Here is a 16351-nt window from a genome sequence, read left to right as displayed (position 1 = left end):
GCCAAGCTCTGATACCACTTGTAGGTCCCTTTTCGCGGAGGATTACGAACCTAAACCTTGTTATACAAACCTACTAGCGAGTGCGGAATCCAAGCTAGCAAGCAAACCGAGTTAGTAGCAAGTAGAGAAACAAACACACAAGTTCACCGATTAACACAACTTGTATTAATGCAATGAGGGTTCGGTTACAAGCTCAATGTTTACAGAAATGTTCTATAAACTCTCTAAGTGTGTGAGTGTTTCCGACAGAATGCTCTCAGCCTGTGTGTGTGTATTCTCTCTAACTCTCTGTCTGTCTTCTGTCTGTGTGTCTACTGAACTCAACACATTGCATGGGTATATATACCCAAACACAGCAGGTCTGCTCGAAGGATCCGATAGATGGTCCGAAGGATCATCTATCGATCACAACATGTTCGAAAGATGAGCATTGACCTCGAAGGATGATCCTTCGAGGTCAAATATTCGAAGCATATCTTTCGAGCACCTCGAAGGATCAACAATATCCTTCGAGGCTATCCTTCGATACAGACAGACATCTTTCAACTGTTGACTAAGTCAAACCAGGAGGACGGTTGACTTTGTCAACTTACAGGACTGACAAGGACATCGTTTACATACAGACCGAATACAGACAAAGTACAGACACAAGTGCACCAACAGTTTTGCACCGAATCTTCACAAAAATCTAAGTTTTTCAATTAATTTCATGATTATTCTTCAAGCTTTCTTAACTTTTTACCTAAGATGGTGAAATACGGACCCAAACGGACGGTAGACTTGATGATTAGTCTGGAGTCGGCTTGGAAATGGATTATCACCGGAGAAGATGACCGGATTACGGGTCAGACATGAAACTCAGCCAAGAATAGCCGTCCGATCGAACGGGGTGATTATCATCCGATTAGGCGAGCTGAACTTTGGTGGGTTTCCGTTGTCTCGATACGCTACCATGTCGTCTTAGTTAAACTCAAACTTAGAAATCTTATAACTTTTCAAAGAGACGAGAACACCAAAGACGAACGACCATCCGATCGGACGGCCGTCCGATCGAATGACCGTCCGACCAGGTGAATTGTCTCAGTAAACTTCAAACACTTAAACTATTTTGAATCAGGACCTTAAACCTTGAAACTTGCACTCGAAGAAGTCATTCGACCGAACGGTCATCCGATCGGATGACCATTTGATCGAACGACTTGTATATATGCTACAATGAAAACTTCAAAAGATAAACATTTTGGAATTCATCTCACTGATCGAATGACCATCCGATCGGATGGCCATCCGGTTATTCTGCCGATGCTTATCTGCTAATCTATAATCAGGCTAATCTCAGAGCTCCCTTTGATCCAATTAGTAGGTGTCGATACTTAGCACCCACTGTGAGTATACTCGATCGCTTTTCGTTTTAAACTTTTGGGTTGCAACATGTATTCTATGAAACTTGAAACTATTTGAATCTAACTCTATCCCCTGTAAATGTGAAACTTGATACTTTTGGATTCTTGATTTTTGACTCTATATGCTATGTGAACGTTTAATCCTTGTGTGTAGTTCTGCCTTAACAATAGTAGCGCTATAGGAGAATGCACCTCCCCATTATTCTCGGGGGTATTGTTAGGAGGATTCTATTTGCTTTCCTTGATTCTTGGGAAAATGGTAAATGCATTGGGACACTTGGGCTATCACTTGGACTGCGTACACTAGCATGGCTGAAACTATTTTATATGTTTACATGACGGATACGAGTTCGTTTTAAGCTATTATGCTATATACAAAAACTTGTATACTCGCCAGTACATTATTGTATTGACTTTATTTTAATACATGTTGCAGGCTGATAAGATGCTGTGTTCAAGAAAGTTGCTAGGACGCTACTTAGAAACACATCATAGCTAAACTAGAATCTTTTGAACAATATTTGGGATGATTGTATTTTGATATTCTATGATTGTGAAACTTGATGCTTAGACAATGCTTTGAATTGAATCTAATTTATATCGCAACAAGTAGTGTTATGGAAGCTTTTGAGCAATCTGGACGCTTAGTGCCGCACCCCGATGTTTACGCCATCGGTTGGGGTGTGACAACCACCTCCGACCACCGCCGCCACCACTATCGCCACCTCCACCACCCACCTCTGCCGTCACCCACCACCACCGCCGTTGGCACCACCCACCGTCGCTGCTACAACTGCCACCTATCATCACCAACCATCACCGCCTACCACTGACGACCGCCACCCACCATCGCCGCTACAACTGCCACCTGTCACCACCATCACCGCCTACCACTGACCACCACCACCGCCCACCACTGACCACTGACCACCTCCATTTGATTCTATTCCTACGTCTTTTCTTGCCTACTAAACAACAAGAAGTAGTGATTCATTCCATTCTTACACGGTAACCAAACAAGGCATGAAATGGTAATGATCAATTCCATTACCTTGTCCATTCCATTACCCCATACTAAACAGACCCTTAAAGTTCTTCCCCTTTAAAACAAAGTTTATAATATCTTTACATGATAAATAGTTTTTGAATCATCATGTAAAATAACTATGTTTGTACAAAATGGGAAGATTTTACACTTTTAATGAGCTTAATGAGGGGTGACTTTTAGTGTTCTTAGGTAGTGTTTGATATGCAGGATTGGAAGTTGGATTGGAATTGACTATTACGAAGGAATGAAAAACAATGTGTTTTGGTTAGTCAAGGTAATTGAATAACCAATTACATAAGACATTTCATTCCTTCAAATTCATTCCATCTACACCCCTTGCTTTTTTCTTTTCATTCCATCCATCTCTCATCCTTCATCACCACAACTGACCTCTACCACCAGCAGCCACGACCGCCACCACCACCCGTCGTTGTTGCCATACAACGTCGCGCTCACCACCACCGACCACCACCACCGCCGCCCCCATCACTACCTGCCACCCACTGGCGCCACCACCAACCACTGCCACCCGCCACTTCCGACCACCGCCACCACCCACGTCAACTGCCATTGCCACCGACCACCGCCACCACCAACCTCTGCCACCAACCATCGGTCTCATCGCCGACCATTGACACCCGCCACCCATCATCGCCACCCCCATCCACTGCCACCACCACCCACCGCCACCACCATCAACTACTACCACCATCGCCAATTTCATTTCTCTATCTTTTCATGCCTACCAAACAACAGAATGTAATGATTCATTCCATTCCCACTTGGTAACCAAACAAGCCTACGAAATGGTAATGATCCATTTCATTCCTTTATCCATCCATTCCCACATGCATTCTGTTATCCTTAACTTTTATCTTCAGTCATCTTCATTTGTATAAAATTTATTTAAATTCTTGAGATACATGTTACTAAAATAAGCGTGTGACTAAAATCATTATGTTCAAATATGTAATTAAAAGTGTGAATATGCAACGACATTTTAATTTTATCTAGATATCCTTTGATTGATCACTCGTATTAAAAAGATGGGGTTACTCATAATTTCCGAACCACAGAAGGTTTTATAGAACTTATTAGTAGTCTCCACGGCTCCACTTTTGATAATCCAACTTCGGTATCATCATTAAGGTGAGTCGTGGCTAAGCTTGAAAGACCAAGAAATAATGTATATATAAACCATATAAATCGTAGAGGTATGTGGTATTGTGGTAACGTATTTATATACACCAGAATATCAGTACCTACATAATCTAGCTAGCCATGCCTTCAACCTCATATCACCTGATAATGCATTGTCGCAACAATGTAGTTCTGGTCGCTATAGTGATACTGAGCCAGTGGGGAACCTACGTCCACAGGCTGCAACTAGGGATATTATATTAAGCTCTGACAATGTTAACAATTACTTAGATATGGATACATAGAGAGACTATCAAGGGTTATAGGCTTGGTGAAGAAGAAAACAAATTGGGCTTTCTAAACATCCAATTAAACAAGCCCAATGTAAACAATTAGCCCAAGGACTTCACACCCAACAATCTCCCACTTGAAGGCCTTGCGATAAATACCAAATCTGCCAACAAGAACAAAGCAATCCATGTCTTCAGTAACCCGTAAACTTCAAACACACACAAGAACATAAGTCTTCCAGGTACAACTCCCAAGAAAAACGAAACTTCAAACCATGTATCCCAAATCAACGTAATTGCAACCGGCCCAATCATCATCAATAAACCGAAGGGCTCGTTGAAGCCTCAGATGGCTTCTATCTGGTCTCAAAAGACCCCGACTTCCATCTCCAATCCCAACTAATTTCCATAGTCTCGAACCATCCGATACAAGGATTCGCAGAGGAACACTCCCCACTAGCAGAAACTTCTTAGGAGAGATTTCATTTGTAAACCTGGTCTTCTGAACCCAACGCCGATTTCCAGACGGTGTCGGAACACTCCTCGTGCTCCTACTACTAAAAAAATGTTGTACACGTTCTGACCTCCAAATACGCTCAAGCTGATTACCTGAAGTCCTAAAGTCCTTTTCTACATACTTGACTCAATTAACTGTCGAATCGACGAGCCCGGCTTTGCATTCGTCTTAATAGGGGTGGTCACCTCCTTAGACGGAACAAGCACCGTATATAACGGTCCCTTCTTGAAACCCCTAGCAACCGCGAGATTACCATTAATGACCTTCCACTTTCCACCACCAAACTTAACGTCCAAGCCTTATTCATCCAACTGCCTAATGTAGATCAACTGTGTTTCAAGCTTTGGAACGACCCTAATGTCACACAAAGTCCAAATAGTGCCCAAAGTAGTAACCAGATCAAAATCCCCCATGCCCATCACACCAAGAATTTACCCTTTCCTATCCTAACCTTGCGAAAATCGCCTTTTTAACATTCTGCATGCCATCATTGTTAGGGGTTGTATGGAATGATGCACCGAAATCCATGACCCAGGATTCCATACTTACGCAAAGTATCATAGCCTCATCATCAGAGTAGCTTACGACAATAGTGTGTAATCCATTAGAATTTTCGATCCTCCACTAGAATTCTTATTCGGACATTGACTCCTGTAATGCCCCTTTTCGTTGCAGTCTCAACAAGGCACACTAGGGCAAGCCCTAGACGAGCTCCTGCCCTGACCCTTGATGCTCCTACTATTCCTACTATTATCCCTTCCCCTACCAACATGTAACATCTCAAAAGACGACCTTTTAGTATTCCAGCTACGAACATCCTGACCTAATTCCAAAATCTCGGATCTTTTCAAATATTAACCCTTCGAGCCCCACTGAGTTAGTGACAGCAGTCACCGTCCTAGACCAACTTTTAAGCAGTGAAGATAGCAAAATAATAGCTTTGGTCTCATCATTGAATTTCATTCCTACAGACAACAATCTGGATAGAAGAGAATTCAGATTGTTTATGTGCTCGGTCAGCAAGCTTCCCTCTTTTATTTGCATCGTGAACAACTCTCTCATCAAGAACACTTTATTAGATGCAGACAACTTTTCATACATGTTTGACAGGGCTAACATCATACCACGCGTAGTGGTTTCAGGCATGATGTTAAAAGCAATGCCCCTCCCCAATGACAATGTTACAACCCCTCTAGCTTTCTTGTCCTTGGCATTCTATAGAGCTTCTTCAGCTTTATTCATTTTCACAGGTTTTCCTTCAAGTATCATATCCAAGTCTTTTTGTCCCAACAATGCATCCATTTGCATTTTCCACCAACCAAAATATGAACCGTCAAACTTTTCAATCACCAATTTTCCGTCTTCAGCCATGATGACAAATGAAAAATAGACCAAAGTAACCCCAATTGGAGAATAACTGGTCAAAACTGACAAACAACCCGAACTTGAATGACCCGAAATATAACCCGAAACCTGAACACCCAAACCCAAACAACAACCCGGACAAACCCTAATAAGAAAAAATATTGAGTAAACTTGTCATCCGGATAATGACAGAAAAACAAGTGTAAACGACGGTTCCTTGAGATGTTCAACTGTAGTCAAAACTAGTTCGCAACAAACAGCGGCTTCACAGGGTTAAACCCAAAAAACGGCAATAGCGGATGCTATGGAGGTTTCGTGGCAAAAGTGATCAGCGACTCAAGGTTGATGAATCCTTATCGTGATAACCAACGTAAAATGAAAGTGACGGCTCCAAGGGTTTACAAAATTCAAAACCCCCAATTCCCTTTTTTTAATATTAAACTTCATTCAAACGCACCTTCGACCCAAACGGGCAAAACGCCAAACAAACAACACCCCTAACCCAAACGGGTAAAGGGCACACAATTACAACATATACAATGGATATTTACACCATTCTAACCAACTAATATAATTATAGGAAGATCTATTTTTAGCCCAAGCGTATCCTCTTAATTTTATCTCCCTTATAATATCTTGCGGACTTCTCTTGTTCTGATTGAAAACCAACTCGTTTCTCCCTTTCCAGATGCACCAACACAAAATAATCACCAAGCCTTGAATGATTTTTTCTCCTTCTTTCCCGCCTGAAGGAAATTGTGGATATCCAATATGTCTTTGAAGTTGAAAATTAATATTGGAGGGATATTACACTAGGCGTTGAGAGCCGACCACACCTGATTAGCCACCGAACACGGAGTAAATAAATGATCCACCATTTCCTCATAATCTTCGCAAAAAGGACACATAATCAATGTAATATCCAAGTTCCTTCTTCATAAGTTAACTCTCATGGCAAGCCTATCCAAATTGCCTCTCCATGCCATAATATTACATTTGATAGGCACCCATTTACACCAAACAAAATTAGGAAGATGACATGTTCCTCTTTCATTAATTAAAGACTTTTTAACAGAATTCACTGAGAAGCCCTCCTGATTGCCATCATTCCAAAACCATGTATCCTTATCAGTGGACATCCTCACTGTGTATAGAACATCTTGACATTCCTGCCATTCCTTGAGCCCATCGTCAGACTCCGGTTGTCTAGACCAATACCAAGAAAAACCTCCATTTCCTTGGCCCGCTTCTATTCTTTCCACAACCCTGCAAGATTTAAACAATTCCACACCGAACAGACGTGGCCATCTTTCCATGAAAGGAAGATCGCCCACCCAGGTGTCTAACCAGAAACGAATATCCTCCCAATTCCTAATTTTACCAAGAATCATACAATTTAGACCTTTCCCATTAAATTTTAATTTGGAAATCAATTTCAAAATATTTTTCCAACACCCCACAATGTTTCTATTGAGCGGGGGAAGCTTATTTGATTGTTTTTATAATGGCAAGCTTCCACCACTTTCCTCCACAGATTTTGAATTTCTACCCTATACCTCCATCCCCACTTAATTAAAAGGGCCTCATTAACCTCTTTAAGTCTGTTAATACCCAACCCCCTTTTGCTTGAGCCAAGTAACCCGATCCTAAGCCACCCAATTCATTTTATTACTATCACTAGACCCGATCCAAAGGAATTTTCTTATTTTGGCTTCAAGAATCTTAATTATGCCTACGGGGACCTTATAAAGAGAGAAGTAATAAATTGGGAGACTCTCTAGAACAGAATTAATTAGAGTAAGCCTCCCTCCTATCAAGATAGTTTTAGCTTTCCAAATAGACAGCCTACTATCAAAGACCTCCAAAATCGAAGTCCAATTATTAATTCTATTCATGTTGGCCCCTACCGTAATCCCCAAGTAGGTAAGAGGAATATTATCTGCATTACACCTAATCACTTCAGCGATATCCGAAATATCAGAATACTCCACACCAACCCGTATAAATTTGATTTGTGAAGGTTGATTTTTAATCCAGAACATAAATAAAAAATTCTCAGACATATAGGCACATTCATCACATTACCCCTATCACAATCCCCCATTAAGAGGGCATCGTCAGCATAAAAAAGATGAGAGATTACCAGGCCGTTGTTAGGTGTTTGAATTCCTTTGAAAAACCCCTCAAGCCCTAATTTGTAAAAGATGCTGGACAGGGCTTCCATAACCAAAAGGAAAAGAAACGACAATAACGGGTCTCCTTGTCTAACCCCTTTTAGCCAAATTCAAAAGTAGGGGACCCGTTCACTAAAACCGAAGATCTAGCCAAAACTAAAACGCCTTCACCCCATTTACACAATAAATTAGGAAAACCCATTTGACCTATGATATCCAAAAGAAAATTCCAACAGACATTATCATAATCCTTTTCAAAATCGATTTTTAGAAGGAAAGCCTTTTTTTTATCTTTTTTAATCCAGGCGATAAGCTCGTTTAACATTAGAGGGCTATCAAGAATGTATCTACCAAATAAGGAATGTCGTCTGATGTTCCGAGATGATGGCAAATAACCTTTTTGAGGTGATTTGCAAGAATCTTAGAAATAGTTTTGCAGCTTTTGCTTATTATACTAATCAGATTGCCCAGTCTATAATCTTTCAACCCCACCGGATCCTTATTTTTCGAGATAAGAGTAATGAAGGATGGCTTTTATTTGAAAATGATTCTAATAAATTCCATTTAATTATTATTTTTTTCTTCTTCTAGCAAGCCACGACAAAAAAAATAAATACATGCACCTCCCTTCAATTAATTCAATCTAGAATTAATACATCCATAAAGAATGTGCCACCAATTTCTTTTCTCCTAGGGTTACGAACAAGCCTTCAAACGACTTTGAATACACCAAACTACGAAACATTACGTGAATCCAACCAGCAGAAGCTCTGATACTACTTGTTATGTTGACATAGTGTGTTGATGCAACAAATAATAGACCAAGGATGGTAGTTGGGCCGGTTAGGCAAAAGGGTTGAAGGGTTCAACTTTGCCTAACACAGGTTGTGGGTCCCCCACATTTGCAAGACGTGGAGAGAGGTTCACTAGTTTGTTTTTGTTGTTTTCTCAAGATCCTCCACTGAGATGTGCTTAGTTTCGGATATAGGAATAAAGAGAATGTGTGTGTTGAATGTGAAAGAAAGTGACTTGCATGAAGCAAGTACTCGAGAGCAATGACCAGATATTCTCCAAGAATCAGAGCTGATTGGAGTGTCCTGCACACTTAATGAAGTGTCTAATTTATAGGAAAAGACATTGCTCAAAGAGGAAGTTGTTTGACTAGTGAACGTGCTTGCAGTGGGGGTTTTACCCTCTTTGGGGGTTGAAGCCTTTGACCTGCGGATAAAAGGTTGTGCTCTATGGACTCGTGTTGCTTTTGCGGCTGGGGAGTTTGGTGAAGCAATTAGAGATGTGACTCTCTACTGTTCACGTGCTACTTTATCTCAACTCCTGGATTTTCAACCTTCGAACCTTTTAACCTTTTAGGCTTAATGTGTCTAAGTCATTTTATTTAGTCTTGGGCTAGTCATCAGCCCCCAAGTCAGAGGTTTTTGGGAGTGAGCTCAAAGACTTCTGACTTTTATACATTTGATTTTATTGCTTAAAGGCTTGAAGGCTTCAAGGCTTGGAGTCAGTTGAGAATTTTGAATTTTAAAAACTGACAACTGATTTGATTGATGTGTGGCTGTTTATAGGTCGGCAGTTTTTGTAGAGATTAGGTTAATAACTATTATGCAATTATAACCTCTATTTGGCTTTTATTTTGATTTATTATTCGAGACCAAACAATCAATCCCTCATTATCTCTCAAGTTTCTTTCACATTATCTTTCCGCTCTTTAGGTTAGTTCCGGTTTCCTTATTTTCTTCTTGTTTTCTGCAAAATGGGTGCTCGTAAGGATTTGGCAAAATCCTTTTCTCGATTAACCCAGGAAGAGGTAGAACTGTTTTGCATGGATTATGGTATTGGGCACAAGTTTAAACCAACTGCTCCGGCTTGTGACGTTCCGATTGATAAATGTCTGGCCGGTTCGATTGCTCTTTATTGTTGTCATTTTGAGTTTTCGAACCTCCGTCACCCATTTTCCCTCTTTGTTTTAAATTTGTTGGAGTATTACCGAGTCTCCTTTGGTCAAATTCATCCGAAGGGTATGGCTAGGGTTTTACATTTCGAAGTTTTGTGCCGTGCCCTTGGTTATGGTCCTTCACTGTTGCTTTTTCGTCGGTTTTTCCGTTTGGCCAAAAATGGTGATTGGTTCACCTTTGAAACATCCAAGGTTGATGCTTGTCTTATTTCTTCCATGGTTACCACTCTTGGTAGTTGGAAAGATCGTTTTTTCTGGGTCTCTGATTCTATTGTCCCCTTCAAGATGGTGTGGAGGCACCCGGATGCTGTTCTCAATGAACCGGAACCCTCTGAATCCGATTTGAATGACGCTTTTCTTAAAGCCATCCGGGAGTGCCCTTCAAGGGTTGCTCCCTTTCCTGAACATTTGCTTGTTCTGTTAGGGGTTAGTAAATCGTGGGAAAAGGCCAACCGGGATCCGGTTCTAATGAGGAATGGCACGGGTATGCATTTTTCTTTTTATTCCTTTTATGTTTTCTTAATTTATGTCTTATGTGCTTTTTGTTTTGTGGTTATTTGCAGTCATGTCTGCACTTGATTTCATAAAAAGTGACGATACTTCTGATGTTGCGTTTGAGGATGTCCCAGTTGTCCCTGATGAAAATGTTGTAGTTAAAGGTGTTGAGAAAAGGTTTGAGGGTACTGGGTATGTCAGTGTCTCCAACGTGAAGGTTTTTTCTAAGCCTATTGCCCCCAAGGCTTCAACCCGTCGATCTACTTGCCGTTTACTCAAGGGTGCTCCTCAATCCACTTCTACTGAACCAGTGGAGTTAAGTGATGATATTGAGGCTTCTGAAGATCAAGGTGTTGAAGTATGTGCTGAGAAGGAAAAGAAGTTGGTTGTTCATGGGAAGAAGAAGACTCCGGCCAAAAATGTTATAGCTACTCCTGTTCAAGGTTCTTCGAGCAGGGATGTTGAAGGGTTGGATCCAGATGAGGTTTATGTGCCTGGTTGGTCGGTGAAAGTTGATGATAGTTTTAAGGATGCTTCTGTTTGTGAAGATGTGTTAAGCCATATTGCTCCTCCTTCGGTTCATAACACCATTGCTGAGATGGATGATGACATGATGCTGTCCCGCATGATTTTGAGTACTTGCAACCTTGCTGCCATGCTTCCTCAGGGAGTTGCTCGTTTTCGCAAGAGGATGCATGAGTATGAAGAATTTTCTAAGAAGAAAGAGAAAATGAAATCTTCAATGGCTGCCATGAAGAAAGAGATAGCTAGGTTTGCCGAGAAGGAAGAGGCCTGGGTCAAAAAGGTCGGTGAGTTGACCAGGAGGCATGAAATTGAGTTGGGCGATCTTAAGAAAAGCTTTGAGGTCGATCGGTTGAAGCTAAAGGCTGATAAGGAGGCCTTATCTGTTCAGCAGAAAGCCTTTGATGAAGAGAAGGAAGGCTTGAAAGCTTTGGTTGCTCGAGCTTCCAGTGATAACCAATGGTTAATTGAGCAAGGTTTCCAGCAAGTTGTTACTTACCTTCTTCACTCCAATGAGTTCAATTCCGCTCTTGGTGAATTTTACACTAAATTGCTCAACTTGGGGAAACATCAAGGTCTTATCGCCGGTTACAAGCTTCATGAATCCGGGCATCCTTTGGAAAAGTCTCCCTTATTTCGTCCTGAAGCTTCTGAGATCTTCAAAAGTTCTGTTGAACAGATGGAGAGACTGACCTACCCGTATGTCAACCAAGTTTCTACTTGTTTTGGTAAGCCTCTTACTGTTTTGCAGGAGCTAAAACCGGAGGGCGTTAATGAAAAAGTCTGTGCTGAAGTCCTGGGTTCCATTTCAAGAAAGCGATCTTACTCGGGAGATAGTGATGACACCCTTTCAGGAGGACCTGATGCTTCGAAGGATGCAAGCTTGGAGGCTTCAGCGGTTGGTGGTGATGGTGGAATGAAAGCTAAGAAGTCAAAGAATGCAAAGAAGGTTAAAGGTGAAAGTTCTGGGGCTTCCGAGCCTCCTGCTGATGCTTGATGGACATTCGTAGCTTTCTTAGCACCTTTGAAAACAATTTGTGGTTTGTATGTTAACTAAAACAATCTTAGGTTTTACAGGAACCCTTAAGGTTCTTGTTATGTGGTTGTCGTTGGGCGTGTATGGCCGTTTGAACAATTTCAAAGTTTACAAGTCGATAGGGCTTGTTCTAACTTTTCTTGAATGCTTGGAAGTTTCTAAGGCTTCCTTTATTATGCTATTATGTTTAACTATTTGCTTGTGTTGTGTTTTTTATGCTTGTGCCTATTTAAGGTAGCTTGGTTGGCTTCAAGCCTTCAAGCTTTCTGGCTATCCCGTATGTAGGTTGAAGCCTTTAAGGCTTTGGGTTGTCACATACGTAGCTTGAAGCCTTTAAGGCTTCTTAGTTTTGTGACTTGGCTTGGTTTGTATCTTTGAGTTTTTTATAACTTTTCGCTCAAGTTGTTGCATTATTCCTTAGGTTATTTCTTTTTCTTGTAGCTTTGTCTTTGTCGAGTTTGTGTTGCCTTTATGTTTTTTATACCTTAAAGGGTTCAGTGTTGCAGTCACTTAGCCTTGGTATTTTTAACAAGAAGACATAGCACCTATCCTATTTATTTTCTTGTTTTTATTTGATTTTGTAAGCCTATTTGTTGATTATTTTTTCTAAGGCTTAAAGAACATTTGGTGTAGGCTGTTCAAACCCATCTATGAGACAATAATGTTTTTAATAATAAGTCTCATGGAGTTGTATTGATTTAGGAACTCACCCCTTTTATAGGTCCATTCAACCCTTGAACCTATTGAGCGATGTGGCCTGGGAGCTCATCCCCTTACATGGCCCTTGCCATGGAGTTTCTTGCTAGGTTCTCAACCTGCTTTTAGGATAGAAAGACAAATTTAATAAAATAACTTCATTCTTTCAAGAGATATTGTTTTTACAAAAAGTGTTCATAGTGCAACTCTTGAGATACAACTTGTGAAATACAAACCAATCTTTCCTGTTTAGACATGGAACCTTTTCAAGGTTTTTCCATTCCAGTGTCTTGGAAGCCTTTTACCCTCTGAGTCTGCCAGCTTGTAAGATCTGCCCTTATGTGCTTCAAGGATGGCATATGGGCCTTCCCATTTTGGGCCGAGCTTTCCTTGGTTCTCTTTTTTGCTAGCTTCGGCTTGAAACGTTCATTCTTGACTCTTTTGTTATAGTAGGCTTCCATTCGTTGTTTGTACTTGGCCTCTTGAATTGTAGCTTGGTCTCGTGCTTCCTCGAGGAGTTGTAAGTTCAACATGGTCTCTTTTTGGTTTATTTCGGGATCCATGTTGACAATTCGTTGTGTTACAACTCCTACTTTAGCTGGAATCCCGGTTTCAGACCTGAATACCAAGCTATAGGGTGTTCTTTTGTGGCTCATTTTTTTTGGTTGTTCTTATGGCCCATAGAACAATTGGCAATTCTTCAAGCCAAATGTTTTCATACCTTCCCAATCTGGCCTTGATTCCTTCAACTATGCTTCGATTCATTCTTTCAACTTGACCGTTTGACTGTGGATATGCCACTGAGCTGAAAACCTGGGTGATTCTGAGTTCTTTACACCAAACGCTGAAAGGCTTCTTAGCAAATTGCTTTCCATTGTCAGTGACAAGCACTCCCGGTAGTCCATAACGGCAAATAAAGTTTTCCCAAACGAAGTCAATTACCTGTTTGCCTGTGATTTTTGCAAGTGGTTTAACCTCAGGCCACTTGTTGAAATAATCTATGGCCACCAACAAGAATTTTACTCCACCTTTGGCTTGTGGGAATGGACCAACGATATCCATTCCCCATTTATGAAATGGCTATGCTGAGGTTATCGGGACAAGGTCATGCTTGGGGTTCTTCGGGACTGGTGCATGAATTTGGCAGGCATCACACTTCCTTAATTGCTCAGTGGTATCTCGGTGCATGGAGGGCCAAAAATACCCAAGGTTCATAAGTTTAGCAACCACCGATCTAGCTCTAAAATGAGCTCCGCATATACCTTCATGAATCTCTTTGACCAAATACTGACTTTGCTCGGGACCAAGACATCTTAGAAAGGGTGCAAGGTAACCCTTTTTGTAGAGGATTTCACCTTGTAGTACATACTGCCTTGCCTTGATTTTAACCCTTTCAGCCTCTGTTTGATCACCAGGCAATTCACCATTTCTAAGGAATTTCTTGATTGGAGTCATCCAATTTGGATCTTCTTCGGTGATTACATCTTGAACTTCCATCTCATCGATTGACGGAGCTTTTAACACTTCTACCAATACCTTCTTGGTAAGGTGGGCAAAAGTGAGAGATGCGAGTTTACTCAAGGCACCCGCTTTCTTGTTTTGAAACCTGGGAATTTGCTTGATGGTACATGTTTGGAAGGTATTCATCAATTCTTTTGATTTTTCTTTGTACTTTTTCATGTTAGGCTCCTTTGCAATGTAGCTATCATTCACTTGGCTTGATACCCGCAACGAGTCTATGAACACTTCAAGCTTTTGGACCTTCATTTCTTTAGCTAGTCTTAAGCCGGCTATTAGTGCTTCATATTCAGCTTCGTTGTTGGTGGCCTGAAAATCAAAGTGAAGAGCATATGTGAATTCTAACCCTTCTGGGTTGATCAGAATGAGCCCAGCCCCTAACCCTTCAACGCTTGAAGCCCCATCAGTAAAAAGCTTCCAGGCTTTAAGGTCTGAGGGTTCAGTGACAGCTGTGTTTACTTCAGTGATTGTTTGCTTTGGGACTTCTACAATAAAATCAGCCAAGACTTGGGCTTTGATGGCTTTTCTTGGGACATAGGTGATGTTATGTTCACCTAGTTCCACTGCTCATTTGGCTAATCGTCTCGAGTTTTCTGGTTTTTCAAGCACACTCTTAATAGGTTGGTCGGTGACCACTTGTATAGGGTGTGCTTGGAAATACCTACGAAGCCTTCTAGCCATTTGGACTAGGGCTAGAGCAAGTTTCTCCAAGGGATGATATTTGATCTCAGCCAATTCTAGTGTTTTGCTGAAGAAATAAACGGGTACCTGAACCTTGTCTCGTTCAATGGTGAGGACCGCACTTATTGCTTCTTCAGCAACTGAAAGGTATACCGAGATTAATTCTCCCGTTTCCGGGGCTGCAATCTCAGGTAGGGAAGCTAAGTGTTGCTTCATATGGTTGAAGGCTTTTTCGGCCTCCTCAATCCATTTGAAGTCCTTCTTATCGGAGCAACCCTTGAGCGTTTTGAAAAAGGGTAAAGACCTTTCAGCCAATTTTGAGGTAAAACGCTTCAAGGCTGCAAGCTTCCCGTTTAAGCTTTCAACCTCCTTCTTGCTTCTTGGTGGTTTGTTTTCAAGAACAACTTTCACCTTGTTTGGATTGGCCTTAATGCTTTGCTTTCCCACAATATGCCCCAGGAACTTTCCTTCCTCAAACCCAAATGAGCATTTCTCGGGGTTGAGTTTCATGTTGACCTTCCTTAGGTTTTTGAAGGTTTCTTGGATGTCATCAAGCATTTGGTATTCTGTTTTGCTTTTGATCACCAAGTCATCGACATATGCCTCCATGTTTCTACCAATTTGACTTGCAAAGGCCTTGTCAACGAGGCGTTGGTAGGTTGCTCCAGCGTTTTTGAGGCCAAAAGGCATCTTTTGGTAACAAAAGATCCCTTTGTCTATGTGGAATGCGGTCTTCTCTTCATCTTCTTCCTTCATGAGGATTTGATGGTAACCCTTGTAAGCATCAAGAAAACACTTGAAAGGGTAACCGGTGAGGGAGTCAACCTTGAGATCGATTTCTGGTAACGGGTAACAGTCTTTGGGACAAGCCTTGTTAAGATCCTTGAAGTCTATGCACATTCTCCAAGAATTGTCTGGCTTTCGAACCATGACCGGGTTTGCGACCCAAGATTGATACTTGACTTCTCGGAGAATGCCGGCTGACACAAGCTTTTCAACCTCTTGGCATGTCGCCAAGCTTCTTTCAGGTGCTAGACTTCGTTTCTTTTGGACAACAGGCTTGACATCAGGTGGTATTCTCAACTCATGTTCAGCAATGCTTCGAGGGATGCCTGTCATATCTTCCGGGCACCAAGCAAAGACATCACTATAATATGTCAATAACTTTTCAAGATATGAGAGGGTTTCTTGTGAAAGGCTTGGATTGACCCTTATCCTCTGCTCAGGGTACTTAGGATTTATGATCAGCCTTTGCTTGTCTTCTTCGCTTTTGGAACTTTCACCCTCAACCATGTAGGCCTCCTAAGAAGGTTGAAAGGTTGCTATTCCCCTCTTGGTGGGAAATTTGACAGTGCCATGGCCAACAGACACAACCATATAGAATGCACATTGTCCCGGCCTTCCAATGATCACATCATAATTTGAAGGTATATTGATAACCACAAAGGTGAGTGGTTGGACTCTCTCCTTCTGACCTTCGCTGAAACGAACATCAAGGGT

The 16351-nt window shown here is 41.4% G+C and overlaps 2 protein-coding genes across 2 annotated transcripts; both read right to left on the bottom strand.

The window, feature by feature from the left end:
- Nucleotides 1–2827: 2827 nt before the first annotated feature.
- Nucleotides 2828–3175, bottom strand: LOC110913387 (putative uncharacterized protein AFDN-DT). The gene has a single exon (XM_022158222.1). The coding sequence runs from the start codon at nt 3173–3175 to the stop codon at nt 2828–2830; it is 348 nt and encodes a 115-aa protein (XP_022013914.1).
- Nucleotides 3176–13732: 10557 nt separating this feature from the next.
- LOC110913388 lies at nt 13733–16144 on the bottom strand. The gene is made up of 3 exons (XM_022158223.1): nt 15851–16144; nt 14832–15127; nt 13733–14696 (listed from the first exon to the last, which is right to left on the bottom strand). Exons 1-3 carry the CDS (start codon nt 16142–16144, stop codon nt 13733–13735), a joined length of 1554 nt encoding a protein of 517 aa, XP_022013915.1.
- Between the last annotated feature and the right edge of the window lie 207 nt (nt 16145–16351).

Source organism: Helianthus annuus, chromosome 15 (assembly GCF_002127325.2).
Source record: "Helianthus annuus cultivar XRQ/B chromosome 15, HanXRQr2.0-SUNRISE, whole genome shotgun sequence".
Taxonomy (NCBI): domain Eukaryota; kingdom Viridiplantae; phylum Streptophyta; class Magnoliopsida; order Asterales; family Asteraceae; genus Helianthus; species Helianthus annuus.
The sequence above is the reverse complement of the archived record's forward strand: the minus strand, read 5'-3'. Positions and strand labels throughout refer to the sequence as shown.

What these genes read in the sequence shown, in the direction of transcription:
- LOC110913387 (XM_022158222.1), bottom strand. Translation starts at nt 3,175, where the DNA reads ATGAAATTGGCGATGGTGGTAGTAGTTGATGGTGGTGGCGGTGGGTGG.
- LOC110913388 (XM_022158223.1), bottom strand. Translation starts at nt 16,144, where the DNA reads ATGGTTGAGGGTGAAAGTTCCAAAAGCGAAGAAGACAAGCAAAGGCTG. An exon ending in GCTTGGCGACATGCCAAGAG is followed by an intron (nt 15,128 to 15,850) that starts GTTGAAAAGCTT and finishes AAAACGCTCAAG; the next exon opens with GGTTGCTCCGATAAGAAGGA. An exon ending in ATGGCTAGAAGGCTTCGTAG is followed by an intron (nt 14,697 to 14,831) that starts GTATTTCCAAGC and finishes CTATGTCCCAAG; the next exon opens with AAAAGCCATCAAAGCCCAAG.